At 41.7% G+C, this 20630-nt stretch overlaps 1 protein-coding gene across 2 annotated transcripts in view; it reads left to right on the top strand.

Annotated features, from left to right (window-relative positions):
• The first annotated feature begins 390 nt into the window (after nt 1-390).
• gria1a (glutamate receptor, ionotropic, AMPA 1a) overlaps nt 391-20630 on the top strand; it is a 125350-nt gene continuing 105110 nt past the window's right edge. For both annotated transcript variants that reach the window (XM_072663427.1, XM_072663428.1), the window contains exons 1-2: nt 391-729; nt 944-1078. In XM_072663427.1, the coding sequence (XP_072519528.1) occupies nt 648-729; nt 944-1078 (217 nt within the window). In that variant the 5' untranslated portion in view covers nt 391-647. The remainder of the gene's footprint in view (nt 730-943; nt 1079-20630) is intronic.

Genomic DNA, 20630 nt, shown 5'->3' with positions numbered 1-20630 from the left:
AGGTAGACTACGTTGTAGGTCTGTTATTGTACAAGTGCTCCTATATGGTGAGTGGAGCTCCATCCAAACCAGAGGTGGTCATAATACTCTGATATGACTGTGTATATATATATATATATATATATATATATATATATATATATATATATATATTGTCCCAAATATTGTATTACAGAGCTTAAAAGGGTGCAGATAACTGAATGTGAGGACATGTAGTGAAATACAGAGCTGGCAACTTTTCTACTACCCTTGTCACCGTTTTTTTTTCAGTGTGCGTAAAAGGAAAAAGCGCGCCGTGCTATTGGATGAGGTCAAGGGGGGAGGGGAGAGAAAGGCGTGGGGTTCAAAATATCGTTTATTTTCACGCGATACTGCATCAAGCGTAGAGTTTGTCAGGATCTGCGCGCGCGTGGAGTGGAGCCGCGGTGGAGGCAGGGCTGCAGGAGCGCATGAGGAGGGCGCAACGCACACGAGGTTCTCCTGCTTCTCCTCCTCCTTGTACACTTCGCACCGATGCTGGGAGAGCGCTGAGCTCGCGAGCCTTTTGAGGAAGGTTGAAGGGGGGGGATTTCGCGAAGCACGCGCGACACCCATATACCCATGCTTGGGACCTGGCCGCGCTTGCCTTCGCCAATGCAAAAGGAAATATGCAGCGAAGCCTCGCTCTGCTGTGCACCGGCTTCCTGGGACTGTGCTTCGCCTCCAGCTTCCCGAGCAACATCAACATAGGTGAGTGAGTAGAAAGTGTGGAGGGATGCGTAAAAAAAAACAAACAAACAAACGCCTGCTTGTCCGGAGCGACGTCAGTCTGCCTCGGTTAATGGACGGCTTTGGGGGCTTGAATGGTAACATTGGTGTCAGTAGGACACCGTTTAACCCGACCTGACGCGGGATAGCTTCTGTTTGCTTTGGCCATCTCTCTTTCTTTTGTCCCCCCGCACAGGTGGATTGTTCCCTACCGAATCCCACGAATATGAAGTGTTCCGGTTTGCGCTTTCGCACCACCAGGATATTCCCAAACTGGTGCCTCAGGTGGACATGGTCAAGATGGGAAACAGCTTCTCCATGACTTACGCCTGTGAGTACAGCCTAACGCGCAGGGTTGGCGGGGGCTTGAGCTACAAAGCGCGCCTGCTTCCTCTGCTTTTCCTGCGGGTTCAAACTTCAGCTTCCGCTGCTCCCTGTTGCACACTTTCAGGCTATCCGAAAACACAGCAGGGACTTAGTGAATCGCCCGGGATTCGGATTAGCTTTGCTACTTTGTGGGAGATTGTGAGGGAACGCGCAGGTTGTGCACGCGCTGTTTGCAGTCAGCCAACTCTGAAACGAAGGCGACCGAACGTGTTGAATGGCGTTGAGAAAATGAGGCAGATAATAATAATAATAATAACAGCTAGTAGAGCTGGGGTTGCTTGTAATGTGCGCCGGTGTTTAAACATAGGGCGGATATCTTGCACACGAGTCGTTGTTTCTCGGTTAAGCTCTCGAGCTGCACTGTGAGCGCGTGCTGGGCTGGATTGGGACAGTGTCCTGGCGGAGTCGCAGTACAGTAACACGGGGCTGAAACGTCTCGATTATCCGAGTGAAAGCAGCCGATTGCCAGCGTTTAGTACCGGAGGAATCCCCTCCACCCCCCATCCACCCCCCCGAGAGAGTGCTGCTGAGATTCACCCCCGTGTGTTACAGTGCGTAAAGCGAGCCAGGCTCGCAAACAGCGACGTGATTGATGGTCGGGATTCGAAATTGCACTGCTTAATTCATCTTCATCACATAGTAGAAGTAGACCTCTTATGGTTGGTGCTTTGGAAAGTAGCCGATGTGCCTGCCTGGCTTTTCCTGCATCCCTGCTTTCCCAGCAGACGCGTGAAGTGTGAAGTGTGTGGGTGTCTGTGTGGACAGAGAATCGAATAATCGAGATCCAGTTTCACCCCGTGAGGCTTTGCTCAGCCACATCTCTCTCTCTCTCTCTCTCTCTCTCTCTCTCTCTCTACCTTTTCACATGAATGATTAGCATTTTAGAAAACTTAATAAACGAATCTTTTAAATCAGAAATCAAGTCATTTGTTCGAGAAGATTCCCATTGTCTTTTACACTGTGTTAAAAATTGCAATATCAGAAGAGATCAGGAAAGGGGGCAAATACTTTTTCACGAACAGCGGATGAGTCAGTGTGGACAAAGAATCAAAGAATCTGTTTGTAAAGCTCCATTTGTATCCTCTTCCTTCATAATGTAAAGGCTTTACTCATCCATATGATGTGTTTCTCTCTCTCTCTCTCTCTCTCTCTCTCTGTGTGTGTGTGTGTGTGTGTGTGTGCTTGTGTTTCCCTCACTGACTCTCTCTGTGAAGGAACAAAAGTTCAAGAGTGGTATTAAGTGTGACCGGAAAGGAAAAAAAAAACACATGACTTGTGACTCCTCTTTCTGTCCTATTCCCACTAATCCTCTCTCTGTTCCTCTCTAAGCATAAAAATCACTTAGACCGATGAGTCTCGTCGCTCTGTACTGAAAGAGGTCATTTAAGTGGTGAGCAGAATTAAACTGTGCGGCTGTTCCTTTAGGTCAGTCCCTTGTGTTTGTTCCATTAACACAGTTAAATGCATAAACCCACAGGTTCTAAAGCCCTGTTTGCAGTGTGCTGCAATGTTTATTTACTGATGCAGTGTGTGAAGGCAAGCTGCACTGTGCCTTTTTTTTTCCTCATGAGCTTCTTATAAGCTGTCTCCTCCTGTAAAGCAAGCATGGTGATGTAATAGGTTTTGGTAATAACTGTGTTTGGAATGGGAGTGAAAGCATGATGATGATGCAGTAGAGGCCGCAAATGTTACTGTGTTACTGGTTGTAAATCGTCCGATGATAGCAGACAGTCTGGAGGTGGTTCTAGAGAGCAGTACTCTTGGTATTGAAATGCAACTTAGTACCTAGAGAAAAACAAGCCCTCACACCTCACAGCTTATTGCTCATTAACCTAGTCCTTGTGGCCGGATTTGATCCTCTTACTCACCCCCCATCCTCGCTCTCTTTTCTCTTAGGCAGCGGTGGTTGTGCCCAGAGTAATAATGGTGCAGGTTTTATTAGAGACAATGCGTGGGTCTTGTGAATGGGCCGAAGCAGAGTGCTGTGAGGGCGCTGACTCTGCTTAGGAGCTGAATGGCCTCTTGTGCCCGAAGCTGAATGCATATCCAGAGGGAATCGCTCCTCTGAGGAAGGCCCCCTCATCAGCACCTGGTGGTGGACATCAGAGGGGGAAGGGTGAAAATTATACATACATAAAGTGGGGAGCCCCGGATAGCACCTTTTTTGTGTCACAGGCAGAATGTGTGAAGTAAAAGCTTAAAATTGCTCAGTTTTCCCGTTTCCTCAAACGCAGTCAAACGCCTAAGACATATTTGGTGTTTGTTAATTTTGCACTGGAGGTTTGAGGCTAATGGAGCTGGCTAACAAGCACTGGAAGCCTAGAATTAACAATTAGCATTTTGCAAACCGCATGCCTAAATCATCACACGCCTGCCTCAAACCGTATTTCCTTGTTACTATTTATTTATTTTATTCCTCTGCTCGTCTGATTCAGTCATTAGGATGTAAACAAAGTCTTTCAGGGTTCTGATGTGAAATGACTCACTCTAGAGACGTATAACTGACTTGGAGTGGAGGCGCTAAGAGCCAGAAGTCACAATGTCCACTACACAAATATAACAAAATATTTTAGTTGCTATCCAAAACAAACTATTTTCTGAGTTTTTTATATGTTAATGGATATCTTATGTGTACATTAATAATGGAAGATGAGTGTTAAATCTTAAAATATAAGGATTCTTTGGGGAATAGTTTGCCTTACAATGCTTTTACCTCTCTGTGTGCCATGAATGGCTTGATAAATATGTTTTGGGCTAAAATTTGATCGCAAAACAATGTCTCTGGAGACATTCAGCCTATCTGTAACTGTTTCATGGAAAATACTTCTATGTGATGTAGCTTTTGGAGACATCAACCCCTTAAAAAGCCCAGGCAGAAAGTGCTATTACAAATGTCTATTACCAGAGAATAGCCCCACTAGTTTGCACAGAAGTCCCAGTAGTGACTGAATAATACACCATAATGTGTAATAAGCCTTTCTGCGATAAGGAGTTAAATGCTTTAGTCTGGTTTCAATCACCACCACTGTGAACAACCCTGACTGGAGTGTTTTGTGAAGTTTCACATCACAACATGCAGAGCGGCTTTGTTTACATCTTAACCATTTAATTATGCACAGACATTTATTAACAACAAGCAACAGAATTCCCTTTTAACCATTTAACACTCTGAGGCTTATTACACACTAAGGTGTATTATTCAGTAACTACAGGGACTTCTGTACGAACTGGTGGGGCTAGCTTGTAGTTACACTTTCGGCCTGCTGGCGGTCCATAGGCTGTTTAAGGGGTTAAATAATGTCAAGTAGGCTTGTATTATGCACGCTACACCAAACCTATCTTGACCTAAAGACCTAAGCACAAAAGGGATAAAGAAAAAATCCCTAAATTATATTTTTGCCTATATTCCTTTAAGCATGTAGTTTGACAATTGAAGATTAAGTTAAGTGTGACTGGACAAGCAAAATTGGATACATGCTAGTGAGCATTTTTTGTGTTTCTCTCTATATGTTTGCTAATTGGATTGGATTACTCATAGAGTAACGCTACTCTACCCATGGTTTCGTTCTTTCTGAGCTCTCTTTGGATACTCCATGCATGTGGAGAGAATAAATTAGTTGTAATATCCCACAGCAAAAAATCACATCATCATAGTTTGCCACCAAGTGTAATTAAAAAAGCAGCTTCATAACCAGCAGCCTCTAATGTTATCCAGGAATCAGAAACTGCCTAATCTGCGGGTAAATTAGAACTGCAGTTCAGTAGCCCTTAACCTACATCACCTACGCTAAGAGAGAGGGATGCACGGCGGTATCGTAATCATATCAGAATCGGCAGATAACTGCGTAAAAACTCGCTGTACTCTAAAGCAGCAGAACGTTCGGCGCTGAGCTGCTGTGCTAAAATATCTGTATCGTATTCACTTTACTGCCTTTATTGTAATGTTTCATATTTAATATCTCTGTAATATAATAATGTATGTGCATGTGATGCCACTTCCTACAGTTTATGTACAAATGTTTATGATTTGGCAGATATGTACATAAATATTGCTTAATATCCCATATCATTTCATCTCTGCTTAAAGATGTCAAAGATGTACGATGAACAAAAATTGCTTTTTTGTTGCACAGATTCTCGTAAAGCTCGTAAATGCCAATTACAAGTTCCAGTGTGAAAAACTGTAAGTAATTTATTCAGCGCCATCAACTAACTCGTTGACATTTGGAGGTGCTGAAGGTTTAATGAGGAACGCTCATATCGGATAGGTGAGCTGCATTAGAGCTGATCAATAGCCTGACCCCACAAAGCAGCTCTACAGTCAATACCAGCTATTCATCACAAACAGTGACTCAAGTGGACATCCGAGTAGCCACACAAGAATATATGGCCACGAATATACAAGCAATCATCTGAGTCATTGTCTTTAGGGATGCACAGTGATATCGGAATCGAGTCGAGGCAGATTATTGCTTTTAAAAGATCTATCGGCAGGTGTTTAGATTTGACCAATATTCCAAAGCGGTACTTGTTGATGCAGTTATTAAACGCTGGAAGAGCAGAATGTTTAGAAGACGGTGGGCAACTTGTTCTTGATCAGATATCATGTCTGCCCACAGACTGTGTACAACTTAATTTCACATGGAAAGTTCATGTAGGGTGATTGTTCCAATCCAAAAATACAACCTAATTGGTGATTTTTCCACCCGTCCACTGGTAGCGCTAATCAGCTAAATGCACACAAGCACACACACAACATCATTTCATTATGGTTAAGGTAAGGTTCAGAATAAGGGCAGGTTTATGCGTCTGCGTCAAATCAACGCAGAGTCTACACAGTGGCCTGTGCGGTTGTGAGTGCTTATACTTGTGTGTCTGCGTCATTCTGCAATTACACTGCCGAAACTCTAGTCTGGCAGGTGGGGTGTCTATGCAACTGTGTTGACTTTCTTGACGGATTACAAATGATGGCAGCTGAAACTAAGTGGATTATGTAGAAGTTGGAGCAGAAAAGATGTTGACTGACATGTCGGCAGCAAAAGAGAAAGATGCTGGAGGAGATGGTCCGCCTGGCCGTTCGAGCAGAAGAAGGGGGAATTTTGAGTGCTTGTCCGGCCACAGAGAGACATAGGCATTAAAAAACCAAGTGAACAAATCCCAATGTATGTCGCCGCAAAGCATAGTTATATTTCTGGGGAGGTGCGCGTCAGGCTCATGGGCTAGACATAGGCTAAGGCCTATAGGCCTAAAGTTTAGGTTTAGATTAAGGTGTAGGGTGAGGTGTAGATTAAGGTTATGTTTGGGTGTAGGTTAAGGTTAGGTCTGGGTGCAGAATAAAGTGTTGATTAAGGTTAAATTAGGGTTACGTTTAGGTTTAGATTAAGGTGTAGGGTGAGGTGTAGATTGAGGTTACGTTTAGGTGTAGATTAAGGTTATGTTTGGGTGTAGGTTAGGGTTAGGTTTGGGTGTAGAATAAGGTGTTGATTAAGGTTAAATTAGGGTTAGGTTTAGATTAAGGTGTAGGGTGAGGTGTAGATTGAGGTTACTTTTTTAGTTGTAGATTAAGGTTATGTTTGGGTGTAGGTTAGGGTTAGGTTTGGGTGTAGAATAAGGTGTTGATTAAGGTTAAATTAGGGTTAGGTTTAGATTAAGGTGTAGGGTGAGGTGTAGATTGAGGTTACGTTTAGGTGTAGATTAGGGTTAGGTTACTGTGTAGGTTAGGGTGTAGGTTAAGGCATAGGTTAAGGTTAGGTTTTGGTGTAGAATAAGGTGTTGATTAAGGTTAAATTAGGGTTAGGGTTAGGTTTAGATTAAGGTGTAGTGTGAGGTGAGGATATTTTTTATTTATTTTCCGTGGTTGTGTTTCCTCTGAACGTAGCATTGAGTCATTTTACCAGACGTTACCAATCGGCTGATGTGGACGTATTCAGTAGGAGATCAGGCTGCTCTGTATTGGTGCATGCCTGTTCGTCGTCACGCATGCTAGAGGTTCTATCATACTGCGCCTGCCTAATAAGCTGTTGTATTGGACTGCTAAAAGCATGTTAATCCAAGTTGTCATGATCGTGTGCAGATAATAAAGAGACTTCATCTTCATCAGTGCTAAAGCCGGTATATTGTTTCTCATCTTTTAGCGCCTTGTGATGCTAATTGGCTAATTCTCTGTGTCGTTAAGTGCTGCGTTTGCTTTAGTGAGCCTAAAGCAGTCGTTGCACCCACTCACATTGTGAGCAGTCATTTTGCTTAGTTATAACTTCAATTAAGTAATAAAAACCTGTGTGCGTTCTCTCCTGCGGTATGATCTGACACACCGAGCCTGAAGGAAATTACAAGTAATGGCGCTGTTGTCGGAGTCAAACCACCTGCTTTCTTTCAGATTGCATTACACAGTGTTGAAGAGGTCTCATGGTACATCACTGTGTATCAAACAGTTCCTTTGTTCGCTAGGAGCTGTTGGCTTCTGGAACTTGGATGTGTTACGTTAAGTAGTTCACACCTTCCCGCTTGATTCGATTTGCGCTTGGGAAAGGGATCAAATATGGAGCGGAATTACTGACTGAGCACCTGTGGTTTTTGTGATCAAAGCAAATATTATAGACAAGGTCTGCCTTTAAAAGCAGGATATTGGTAATCTCAGCACGTGTGCTGCTTTTTGGAATGAATGAGAGATGGTGGCTGTGTTTGTGTGTTCCTGCCTATGTTAGGCTCAGACTAGAAGCATTTGTTACCAGCTGAGGTGTGTGCGGTGGGGTGCTGTATTACCATGTTAGAGGAGACTGGAAGAAAGGCATTTCCCACAGCGGTGGGCAGTGCAGGTTTTAGAGGTTTTGAGTCACTCTAATGGAAGGCCTTCATGCCACAGGCATAAAAGTAGAAGACCATGAGATCCAGGCTGGGATGTACCCCAAACACACAAAAACACACCACTGACCAACCCATTCTAATACCCAATCCCAGCCCGGAACACAAACAACCAGCACAAGAAGCAGTTCCAGGGACCATGTAGTAAGGTCCTGACTTCCTCAAGTCAGGTCCAGGTTTATGGTCATTATCTAGGTGCCGAGTGAGGAACTACTTGAAGTTTGCCCAGAGCCATGCTGCTAAATTTAACATGAAACGGCAGCAGACTGGCAGATCCATGAATACAGTACTACAGAACTACATTCAGGATCTAGTGTCATCAGTAAACCCTTAATACAATGTTTACTTTTGTATGTGATACTTTGGACACGTTTGTTTGTTATTATATATACAGTAATAACTTACACAGTGTACAATGAAATTTGAATAAAATTTTAGACTAATTTTAAAGCTACACCTTCAGCATCATTGACAGACTTTGTTGGTCAGTGCTTGCGGCCGCCCTGTGGATGAATCGGCAGGCCAGTAATTAGACATTAAGAACATGGAGATGGAAAATGAACACAGTTTACCAACAACCAGTAGTCTTCTTTTCTTTTTTATCATTACATTTACACGCCAAGCATTCCGTTTTTAAAAATAGTTAAGGTACAAAACAGTAATTATGCTGAAAGGAACAGAATTACCAGGGAGCTAAAATGTTTGCTTAAGACTCTATATGTTATATAGATGCATTGCTGGAACATGTAGCTGGACGTTGTTGATGAAATCTGGAAACTATATTCATGTTTCAGGTCCAGGTTCTTGGAGGTCACATGATGAAAATTATTGAAACAAATTCAGCTTTTTCAGCGGAATTAGTTTGCCCGCTCATACAGGTCCATTAAAATGCACTGCTTTTCACAGATTAAAGGAAAAAATTAAAACGCTTTCAGACTAAATAAAAAAAAATAAGACAAATGTGATTATCGATATTTACACATAACACAACATCACAATTTGTCCCTTGTCAAAGAACATTTACAGAACGGTAAAAACACCCTTTGTTTATTTCATGTTCAGTCCAAAAGGCATCAGTGTTACTGTGAGAAGACAACTCAACACTGCAGGTCTGAAAGGATGTGGAGCTGAATATTTGCAACTCAAAGCTACTAGATGGATATAAATGGATAGACCACCCCAGGCCTGAATGTTGTTGAATGCATTTGAGAATATGTGGACGGTGAGAAGCAGAACATTTTCTAAAACTGAACTTTAGAGATGTGGGAAAAATCTTCCTGCAAAAAGGTTTAAAAAGAGTCTCCTAAGAATGGAAGCTGTAATACAGGACTCAATAAATACTGAAACTGCTGATATTATCCATGGCTACTGACATTCCTGATGGTTAAAGCAGGACAGGCAACAGTCTGGGCTACTTAGTGTGTGTGTGTGTGTGTGTGTGTGTGTGTGTGTGTGTGTGTGTGTGTGGAGGATGGTAGAGGAGCTGTCATGTTTGTGTCCCAGAGACGTATTGAAGTTTCTTCCTCCATATAGCACTTTACATTAATGAGAGACAAAAGAGTGTGTGCAGTCGCTCCTCACTGTGGTCCTCGCCTCCAGAACATGACAGCTGAGGTTTTCTTGCCGCTGGTGTGTTCTTTAATAAAATAAGACGCATGAACAAAGGATGTAGGAAAGGAATGAGGGAAAGCTCAGGGATTCTTTTGTCTGACAACCATGTTGACAGGGAATAATCTGTGTAACAGTCCGAAACACGCACACACTGACATGTGCACACGCGCAGACATAAAATAGAACAAGGTCATCCGTCAGCCGTTTAATACTGACTTGGCTTCGCTATCTAGTCCAAAAGACTACTTGACACGTTGCCATGTTAAGTTGCTCAAGTAGCCCAATTAGGATCTCATAAAGAGTCTGCCCCATATAGCCTGAGCACTCTTTATTCCCTGATAATGAGGACACATGTATCGCTCTTGGCAGCCTTCACTATAGGACAATATAAAGACATGTCTTTAACCCCTTTTAACAGTTAATCAGTATTGGGGGCCCTATTCCTTGAGCTAGCAAAATCAGTTTGAGAGAGATTGTGAGTGTGTATGTTTGTTTGATATATTTTAGGTAAAACTGTACTGTGATTTTGTAGGAAAACCAGAGACAACAGGGAAAAACTATGACGAGGCCAAATTATGCTGACATGGTGTTTTATCTTTAAGCTTTTTTAGTATTTATTGTGTACTATATATTTTGGTTTGTGCACTTAATGGCCTCGACACACTACACGACTTGTAGAGTTGTAAGGTCGCTGTTCGGAGTGAACTACACAACATGATCTCTTATAATCGTGAATGTTTAAGTCATTGTGGTTTACACACTACACAACTGTTCAGTGACTGCAGGTCACACATTACATGACCGTTTCAGGGAAAAATCACAGGTGAGTCTGTCTGTTCTCCTTTTGTCACAAAAACACACGTGAGAAATGACGGAGGATGGCGCGACATGGTACATGAGAAACGTTGATCTAGATGTTGATCTATAGCCGATTTTTAATCCCTGAGCAAACTTCCTCAGAGTTGATGTTTTTCTCAGCTGTCATGGCGTACTAGGCCAGACCAAGATGAGATGAACACTCGCAGAGATGGAGTCAAAGCAAGCAGATTTATTAACACAATAGGACAAACAAAAGGGGGCAAGTGAGGCAAAAAGCAGCAAACCATGAACAACAGTGATCAACAAAACCAGAATGTGGCAAACAAGAGGGCGAACCAAAAACGAACCTGGGACTGGGGGTTGAGCTGACTCGAACAGCACTATAATGACTAAGGGGGAAGAGCTAAGGGGACCAGCTACTGAGCAAAACCGGCTAGGTCGACCAAACCTCAAGGTCCCAAACGATACAATTCTCGGCACCCAGTGGCGGTGTCGAGGCTTCTTGAATACCCCCCAACTCCAGATGTAACACGTGAACACAATCAACATGACTCGACACACTAAATCAAACATGAACACAAACAAGGAGGAATGCCTTATTTGGGCCTATGGGTGGCAGCTCGGAATCGCCCTGGGGGAGGGCGCGATACAGAGGGGCTGACATCGGCAACTTCCAAAATCTGGTGGCGAGCAGAAAATCAGGGCTAAAATCGTGTAGTGTAAACTTGGCATAGGCAAGGTGAGGTGAGATGCTGCGGGCAAAACATGAGGTTTTGCTTCCATATTATATGGAATATTATATACTTTTTTTCTTCTGCGCTTTGTTTGTTTGCAACATTGCGACCATTGGTATCATTAAAAACATTATGTTATTGTTATTTATTCAAATTTGTTTGATATTTTGTCCATTTTTTCCTAATTTGGTATAACCCACCCATTCGTAGCTCCCCCTAGCACTAGCAATGCGCAAGACACTAAGAGGGTTATGACTTAACACATGTCCACTTTGTGCAGCCGACACGCTCGGAAGAAAGCACAGTGTTCCCAGCTCACAGACGCCTGTCCAGGCCAACATCGCTTTTAAGGAAACTCTCATGGAAACTCTGACTCATTCTCTTTGGATAAATTATACCCTCTATCATGCTACCCTTAAAAAATATTTGATTTGCTTTAAGTGATTCTGTTGTAATGAAATATGGCAGCCCTTACCTATGTGAAAAAGCTTCCAACTCTACGGTCCCTCAGTAGAATCAGTAATTATGCCAGAGCGTGCACTGCATCCACCGGTATCTAGCTAAAGGGCTATATGATTCTCTTTTGTACTTGCTTGTTTATATAAAATAATGAGAAGACAAAAAAGTGCTATGTCCGTTGTGTAAATCACATTTAGTGCTTTATTTTTGTGTGTTAAATTAAGCACATTAACAGTAATTGTGCATTAAAATGTGCAGAGGTGTGTTCTCTGCTGGGGTTGTGTAGTTATTTAAGAAACTTAGATTACTTAAGAAATGAACAAAACATGTAATGTAAGTGGGGGCAAGTAGGAATGCCTTCGACTACTTGCATGACCCCACATGCAGGCAAGATAGGAAAACAAACGTGTGAACAGTTGTGTGAGTTAAAGGTGCATCGATAATCGAAAGCTATGTCCGGTTTCGTCAGGAAGAACTGGTTCATTAACTTTAGCGTTAACTTCAGTGTTTTTTTCTTAACCCATGACCTATCTAGAAAAGTTTGTGTTATTTCATCTTATCAGTATTGCTCAGAAAAGTCCAGCCTCTGGTTTAGACTGCACACTTTTACTGCAGACTGACATGAAATGTTTATAAAAGTAGAGACACCCTGGGCGAGTTTTGTGGCACCCCAGGTAGGAAAAAGAATGAGCTTTTTTTTATGCTGATCAATCAGATCAAAGGTGAGTCGACCTTCAGTGACAGTTTTAATAGAGAAGGGATTATTGACTGCAATCCTTTGTGGAGCAAAATCATAAAATAGGTCCTGAAACTACAGTCTGCTAAAACAAAATCAATTACAGCTCTACTGTTGCGTAGCAACAGGGAGAAGCCCACCTGAAAGCAGCGATGTGAACCCTTTAAGAAAGAAAACAGTCCTGTGCGGCTTGCTTACTTAACCGGATACAACGTAATCCCACAAGTCCGTATTAAAGTGGAAATATTTTTATTTATTTATATTGAGTCATTTGTACATATTAAAAATAATACCAATGACTTTATTTATATAGCACCTTTCATACATAGAATGCAGCTCTAAGTGCACAACACAAGGTAATACAAAAAAATAATAAACAATAAAACATCAAGACAAAAAGCAAATAAAAAAAAGATATAGATAAAAAATAGATAAAATGTATTATTTAAAATAAACCATTTATATATAACCATTTCTATAAAAAGTAAAGTAAGCTGTTTTAGTAGTGGGTGCCTCAGGAATATCCAGTGGTAAGAGTTTTGGTTTGTAGCTTTTTGTACTTCATTTTTGGAACTAGGGCTACACTAAGTACGTAACCATCAGTGGAGTTCTTCAGTAACTTTAGTTAGGGTTAATTAGTAAACATGACTGCACCTTTTTTCACCACTGCAGTTGATTTGTTTATGTAGCATTGCCTCTATACACCCTGAACTGACTCCAGGCTTTCTGTTTCATTGTACTTAATCAAAACAAAGTACAAATGGGGGGGCAGCTGTGGCCTAAAGATGTTCTAGAGAAGTGGGCTTGGAAGTGGAAGGTTGTTGGTTTTATCCCCAGGACCGGCATCCACAGCTGACGTGCCTTTGAGCAAAGCATCAACCCCTAGTTTCTCCCTAGGCGCCTCAGATGTGTACTCTCACTAATGTGAGTGTGTGTTTACTGCCACGGATGAGTAATATGGGAGGTTAGATTCTGTTCTGCACTGATGTACAACACTGGTAAAAGTGCCATAAATATATATATTCTTCCAAGAAATAGGAATGTAGTTTATATATAAGGTCCACTATTGGACCTTTAGGAGCTTGTAAACAAAATGTACCTGCAGTACCTTTCTTCTGACCTTTTGCATCCCCAGTTACTTTGAGCTAACTTTGGCCTTTGGCAGTGAGAAGCCCCCTGAGCACCTGCCCCATGGGCCTGGTCAGAAGCCTATCCCAGAATACTAATATGATTCCAGTTTCGTTGTTCATCCCCACAAAGAACTGTGATATTAAAAAGTGTTTTTTTTTTTATCCCACCAATCACCAGGTGTGCGCGGTGAGCAAATAATGCAGTCACACTTCCAAAAAGTGCTAACAGCAGTGCGAATGTCTGTGTGCTGGGCCTAGCGAAACGGAAACACACATTAGTGCAGGCGTGTGGATAAAGCAGGCTATATACACTGTTGCCTGGAACAAAGGAAGCAGATGTCAGCTGAAGTTAGCAACAGCGCTGGCTACTCTCTCGCTCTCTTCACTTTTCACCAGTGTAATGGAACAATGCTGTCTCAATGGCTAATTAAGCCAGTAATGAAGAGAGCCAGGCCCCTGTCCACTCACTATACGCCTTTCAGCTACATGCAGCATGGCTGCCGTGCTGTCTGCCTGGGGACTCCTGCCTCGCACACACACACACACACACACACACACACACACACTAGCACATTAGGGATGAATAATCAGAATCAGCTCTTATTCTTTCTTATACACAATCAACAACTGGCCAATTTATTATTTATGTTACGCTATAAAAAAGGCGTGCTGAGTCTGAATGCTGTGATTGCACGTCCGTATTAGCATATGGCGATCATATCAGTGTTATGTTCATTTTGACAGCAAAGTGTTGGCTTTGTTTCCTGCAGCTTTAAAGACACCATAGAGTGGATTTTTTCAGGTCCGTTCAGGGCATTGTTACTAAAAAATGTTGGACACTAAAATTAACAACAATCTGATTTAACTTTAAAGAAACTGGGATTCACCATAAAAACTCATTGGACTATTTTGCTGTGTTATTTCCCCATTATAGTTGCAACAAAAGAAACTTAACACATGGACAAAGCAAAACCATGCTTCCGAACTGAATTTCATCTGATCTAATGTACCCAACAGGCGGCAAATTTGTGTTTCCTGTCCGTACCGCTAGATTTACATTTTAATATATAGTTATTTTACACCAATACCAGTACGTCAGCACCACTCTGTGTGGGTGAGGGGTAAGGATTATAAATCTGTTTACTTTTTGTGCTCTCAATCCCTGGAGAGAAGAAGTTCCCTAGGCAGAAGGTGATCTCAGCTGGACACACATGTCTTTATTGGACAGGCAGATGTGTTTGTGTGTTTTGTGTGTGTGTGTGTGTGTGTGTGTGTGTGTGTATGTGTGTGTGTGTGTGTGTGTGTGTGTGTTCATATATAGTATATGCGCCATCCCACGTCTACTTTCTCTGGAGCTCAAAGCCAGGTTTATGCTCCCAGGCTGATTCCCACTCATGCCTGCTGAGCTGACACAGACAGTGTGTGTGTGGGTCTGCCTTCAGGTTGTGTGAATACACAGGCTCTCCTCTTTTTGTGCTATATACATTGTCACCTGAGGATTTGGTGGAAAACCCTGTCAACCTCACTACAGTGCTCTTTAGTCTAGCATCAGAGGAGGGTATATTTACACTATAGTTACATATCACTGCTTTAGTATGTATGTATACAGTTCTACCAGGAGACTCTGTTAACATGAGAGCAGTGAATCGTAAATTTAATCTTGACCAATAATGAGATGGAAACAATGTTAGCAAGTCAAAACTGTTTGTTGATAGATAAAATCTTTGCCGTATGCCCTGTCATCAGCCCAGGTCTTGCAACAACGAGCCTTACGAACTTGGAGGCAGGGGACCAAACTGGTGGTGGTGAGGAGGAAGAGATATGACATCACTTGTGAAAGCAAAAGAAAAGCTCTCTAAAGCTTTCATTTTTTTTTTTGCAATGAAGGATTTTGGGCTGGTTTAAAGTGACCCGTGAATGGGATGAGCATAGATCTATCTAGATAGTTTTGAAGTTTTAGTGTTTGGTGTCACCCTGCTCTGTTGGTTCAGTTTTGCTGTTGAAAAAGAAAAGAGCCTAACAAACTTCAGTTCCTGTGCTGAAAGGCTTTAGATGTTTAGGCTCCTGCAGTTCTGTAGGGAACTCATTACTTGAGTGGTTTATATTTTTGTACCTGTGCTGTTTTTTTTTCTTGGCTATTTTAACTCCTACTGAAGTAACAATGGACCTTATTAGCCAACTGTTCTTAATAAGAATATCCTTCTAAAACATACTTACACAGACTGAGACCATAATGGTACCTTTTTTATGGCTCTTTTGAGTATGTCGGCCATGCGATTTTGAGGCCGCTGTAATGTCCTATAATGCATTCGTAATATATAGTAAACATCGTAGCTCACTACACCAGCTGAATGTGGACCAGTATGCATTGTGAGTGTCGTTACTAAGCAACAGACGGTGGAGTAAAATGGAACGGACGGCATTTGCCCATATATGAAAGTAATAGTTATGTAGTAATAGTAATTTCAGATGTTTTCCCATGTAGTTTGTTAATGGGAGGCTTATGTTACTAAGCAACGGTCGAAGGGTGCTACATAGGCAGCGCAGTGCTTTTGCTAACTTTGATTCAGAGCTAAGTTTGTGTGAGTATCTGTTTATGAAAGGGGTGCTGATGCACAATGACCATGAGGAAGTGTGCCAATTCATTTGTGTTTCCACTGCTACTTGGTGAACTATCTAGCCTCTCCCTGTGGAGCGCAATACTACTGAGGGAGTAGGGATCCATTCCAGTCACAGCCACATTTCTAGAAAGAGTGGATTGTTAAGACCCATCATTTTAAGAGTTTAGTAGGACTTTTCTCATGAACAACAAGAAGTTTCTTGGTGAAGATATTGGTGATTGAGCCCCAGTGCTGTTACTTGAGTACCACTGTGTCAAGGCATATACATGAGGCCTCTAATTTAGTAAGCACAGGACAGGACAGGAGTTAACTAGGCTGTAACTCTGATCCATTAAAGGCAAATCACACTCTCAGCGTGTGCGGCTAGGCAATGATCTATAGACAGCAATCCGCTTGCACTCGGGTGTCTGCAGTAAAATGTGTTCACTTTTGGCAGTTAAAGGAATACCTTGGACTTCTTGCTTTTCAGCATCAGCATTGTTATCAGGCGAGGTAATTTAGCTGCTTCCAAAAAAAATGACAGAAAGATTACATACGAGTCTGAGCTATCCTTTCTTTGCGAGGTAATTCTGTTTTTGCCGCAGCAGAAATATGACAGTCTAACAGAGACAGTGCACTCAGACTATTTGCTGCGTTTGGATAATGGAAAAAAGAGGCATTTGTCTGGGGTAGCTTATAGAGCTCTCTAAACTGGTTTGTTGTTTTGTGGCAGGACTGGCAGCAGTAGAAATATTTGTCCTGTGTTTTGGTGGAAAAGAGGACAAAATGGGTTGCAGCCAGGACAGAGACAAACTGTGTATTCACAGACTCCATTTAAAGCTTTACCCCACATGTAGCCAGTCAGCCAAAGCTGTTCAGGGTTTTAGCTATGGGCTTAATGCAGCTGTCAAGTAATAAAACCCATACCCCACCAACTATCAACTACACTCTTTCTTGCATGTTGAGTTATGATAGGGGTGGGAATCTCTAAGCCTGTCACGGTTCGATTTGATTACAATGCAGAGGGCAGCATCTTAACATAGTTTTTTTTTCAGGAATTCTTTTTCTCACTGTGTGACTCAACTTAGTACCTTTAGAGCAGTAGAGTAGAGTATTTGTAATGTTGTAAAGTTACTTCCAATATATTTTATTATAAAAATGAATAAAAGCGATGTGGTAGGTCAACTAGAAGGTTTTGCAGTGGGGCTGCGGTAGAGAAACGCTTTGACACAATCAACAACTCAAGTGCTCTCTAAGAGGCCTGATTTAGAGCTTGGTCGTAGCATTTCACATGTAGAAATTTACCCAGTTCAGCAGCAATAAGCATTCTGAAGCGTTATCAGTAACTAAAACTTAATCAGTCTTGGTAATCTGCCGTTCCTCTGCTACAGTCATTAACAGCTCAGCCATATCTGCACCCATGTGGCTCTCATTCGCTGCTTTTGTATTGGATCACATTAGACGCCAGCAGATACTCACTGGTGATAAAATGCACAATTATGGTGACATAAAATTCAGTGGAAGTGGATTCTGTGACTTCGGTTTTGGTCTCATTGTACTGTAGGGATCACTGTGTCAGTAAAATACTGTTTATTCTCTGTTTTTCACTGAATAAATATGGACACAAATCCCTGGCAATAAAAGCTGTGTTGGGATAGAATTTGTAATTTGCTTTGCCCTTTCCACGTTGGGTGCAAGTTTTGACATTGCTTGTTCAATGGTCATTTGTTTGGCAGCAGCGAAAAAAAAAAAACAGAGCCAAAGTGCTTCCATACGCTAACTTTTCTATGTAGAGGGTGCCGGTCTGAATGTATGTGTGCAAATGAACTTTGTTCTGAATGGTTTCCTGGGATTATCTCTTTTTCGTTCAGACTGAAACACTGTCATACTGTCGATGAAAATGGTGCTTTCACATCAAGCTGGTCGCATTTTAATCGTATTGTGATCAATTGTGTTATTGTGGTACATAATATGCTTTTCTAAGCATATCGAGGAATTGTTTGTGCTTAATAAACACTGATCAGCTGCAGGTTGTGATTAGACTGGTTTAATTAGATAAAGTGCAGCAGATGTTGAATACAAATCACCGTATTGAGTCTGGGAGAAAATCTGAATAGTGCTTTTTAAGAATCTGTTGCTACTGATATATTTAGTCTGTGATTGCATGTGTTGTGATGAATATTGTGAAAAGTGTTTTTAAATATCGTGATGTATTTTTACCATATCGCCCAGGGTTACTTTTACATTGTATGATGGGACTAAAAACATTGACATTCAGAAGTGTGTGATGCATTATGTACAAGCCTTAAAGGTAAAGGTGCATGTATTTGTCACTGTACTATGTACAGCAAAATGTGTTCTCTGCATTTTACCCTTCTGTGGTAGTGTACAGACACACACACATCTGTGTGTAAACTAGTGGCAGTGAGCACACACACACCCAGAGCAGTGGGCAGCCAACTCCAGCACCCGGGGAGCAGAGAGGGCCCAACAGTGGCAGCTTGCTGAGCCCGGGTATCAAACCCACAACCCTGTGATCAATAACCCAGAGCGCTAACCGCTGAGCCACCACTGCCCCACTATTATTAATGAGGTACAAACAATACAAAATATATATACTCTAACAAATGGTTCTTTATAGAACTGTGACAAATTAGAGAACCATTTGAATACTCTAATGGTTCTTTGGTTAAATAGTTCTTCATAAACAAGGTAATCCTCTTATTTATCATTCTTCAAACCTTTCAGTGGTTCTACACGTCACCACAAAGGGTTCCACTACTGCAATGAGACAAAGAATCGTTTTACAGCACATTCTATAGAACCCTTTTTACCTAGAGTGTAACTTAAGTACAAAAATAAAACTTTAGATACCAAACATGCCTTGGCTGACTTGAGGGTAAGGGGGAAATTGTGTCCTATTTCTGCCTAGATTTGTTACAGGAGTCAGATTCAGATTAATTGTCCCATATGGGAAATTTGTCTTGCAGCATGACTCCAGTAAAACAAACTCAAAATTAAGAACAGGAAAACATAAACACAGTCCACAGGTGCAGACAAAATTGCTGAAACAAGATACAGGCAACTATATTAGAAAGAATGATGAAAGCAAAAGAGACTGAATTGAAATGCTCATATACAGTAATAATAATTAGGGATGTCCAGATCAGGTTGCGTATCAGCCAATACTGATCCGATCGGAGTGTCTTAAAGCTGAGTATCAGCCAATACTGATCCGATCTGAGTGTCTTAAAGCTGAGTATCAGCCGATACTGATCCGATCTGAGTGTCTTAAAGCTGAGTATCAGTCGATACTGATCTGATCTGAGTGTCTTAAAGCAGAGTATCAGCCGATACTGATCCGATCTGAATGTCTTAAAGCAGAGTATCAGTCGATCCAAACTTAGTGTTTGTATAAATAATACAGCTACACAGTTTAGATCAGATGAGCTGTTGATTATTACTGAAGTAAATTCACATTCTGGACTGACTGATTTAGTTCAGTAGAGACTTTTCTGAAAACGACTGTTTTATAGTGTGTTTAATATCTTATAATCCAGTCTGACTGTCCTTCCTGACCAATCATCTGCCAACTCCTTTAAATAACTGCAGTTTAATCACTGTGTGTGTGGTGGTCCACACTCTCAGCATTCGCGTTAGCCCCCACTTGGCTCTGAATGTTATGTTCAATGCTGGTTTAAAAACAAAGCAAGACGATCGTTTCTCCCGCTAGTAAAACAGAGCGTTTCAGTGATAGTTTTATACACTTTCAAATATTATGGTCTGTTTCACTGTAAAATTCCAGTTCCACACTGCAGACTCCACACTTCTTCTAAACTTCTTCTAAGATCGCTTCTCAGTGCTGCTGACTGGGTATTAATGCCCAATAATGGCACCTTGAGCACACCAGATGGCGCTCTGAACACCATGGTTAAAGAAAGACCCTGGAACTGGATTGAGATTAAAATAGCCAATACCCGATGCATTAAAATGTGCCTGGATCAGCTCTGATCCTGATTCACTGGAGAAGGTCTGGACATTCCTAGTTATAGTGGCAGGTTTTAGGTCTCTTGCACCTTGATGGGTTTCAATTTGTTCTTTCCCTCGAAAATTTAGTCCATTTTCTGCTAATTCCAGTCTGATACTGATTCTTGAAATGGAGCGATTTCTGAAAACAATGCAAACATGAAATGGTAACCAAATTATCATCATCATGCCATGTGCTTAGCACCGTTCAACGTGGACACTCATTTTATTTTATCTCTGTCAATGGGAATCCAATTTTAAAATAGGAAGAGACCTGACTTTGTTCTGCTTTGGCCTGTGTAGCATGTATGTCTGTGATGCCCATGATTTATTAGAAATTGCATATTATGTATGGCTGACCTAGAATTGTCCGCTCAAGTTGTGGCTGTGGCTGAACCTGAGCCTTTATTACTACATGGCCCCCCAAGCGCTCACGGCAATACGCTCCACTGTGTAGTGTAATGACATGCAACTCCCTGGAGTTCTGAGTGTGTGTGTGCATACCTGTGTGCGTGTGTGT

This window comes from Salminus brasiliensis, chromosome 19 (assembly GCF_030463535.1).
Source record: "Salminus brasiliensis chromosome 19, fSalBra1.hap2, whole genome shotgun sequence".
NCBI lineage: Eukaryota > Metazoa > Chordata > Actinopteri > Characiformes > Bryconidae > Salminus > Salminus brasiliensis.
The sequence above is the reverse complement of the archived record's forward strand: the minus strand, read 5'-3'. Positions and strand labels throughout refer to the sequence as shown.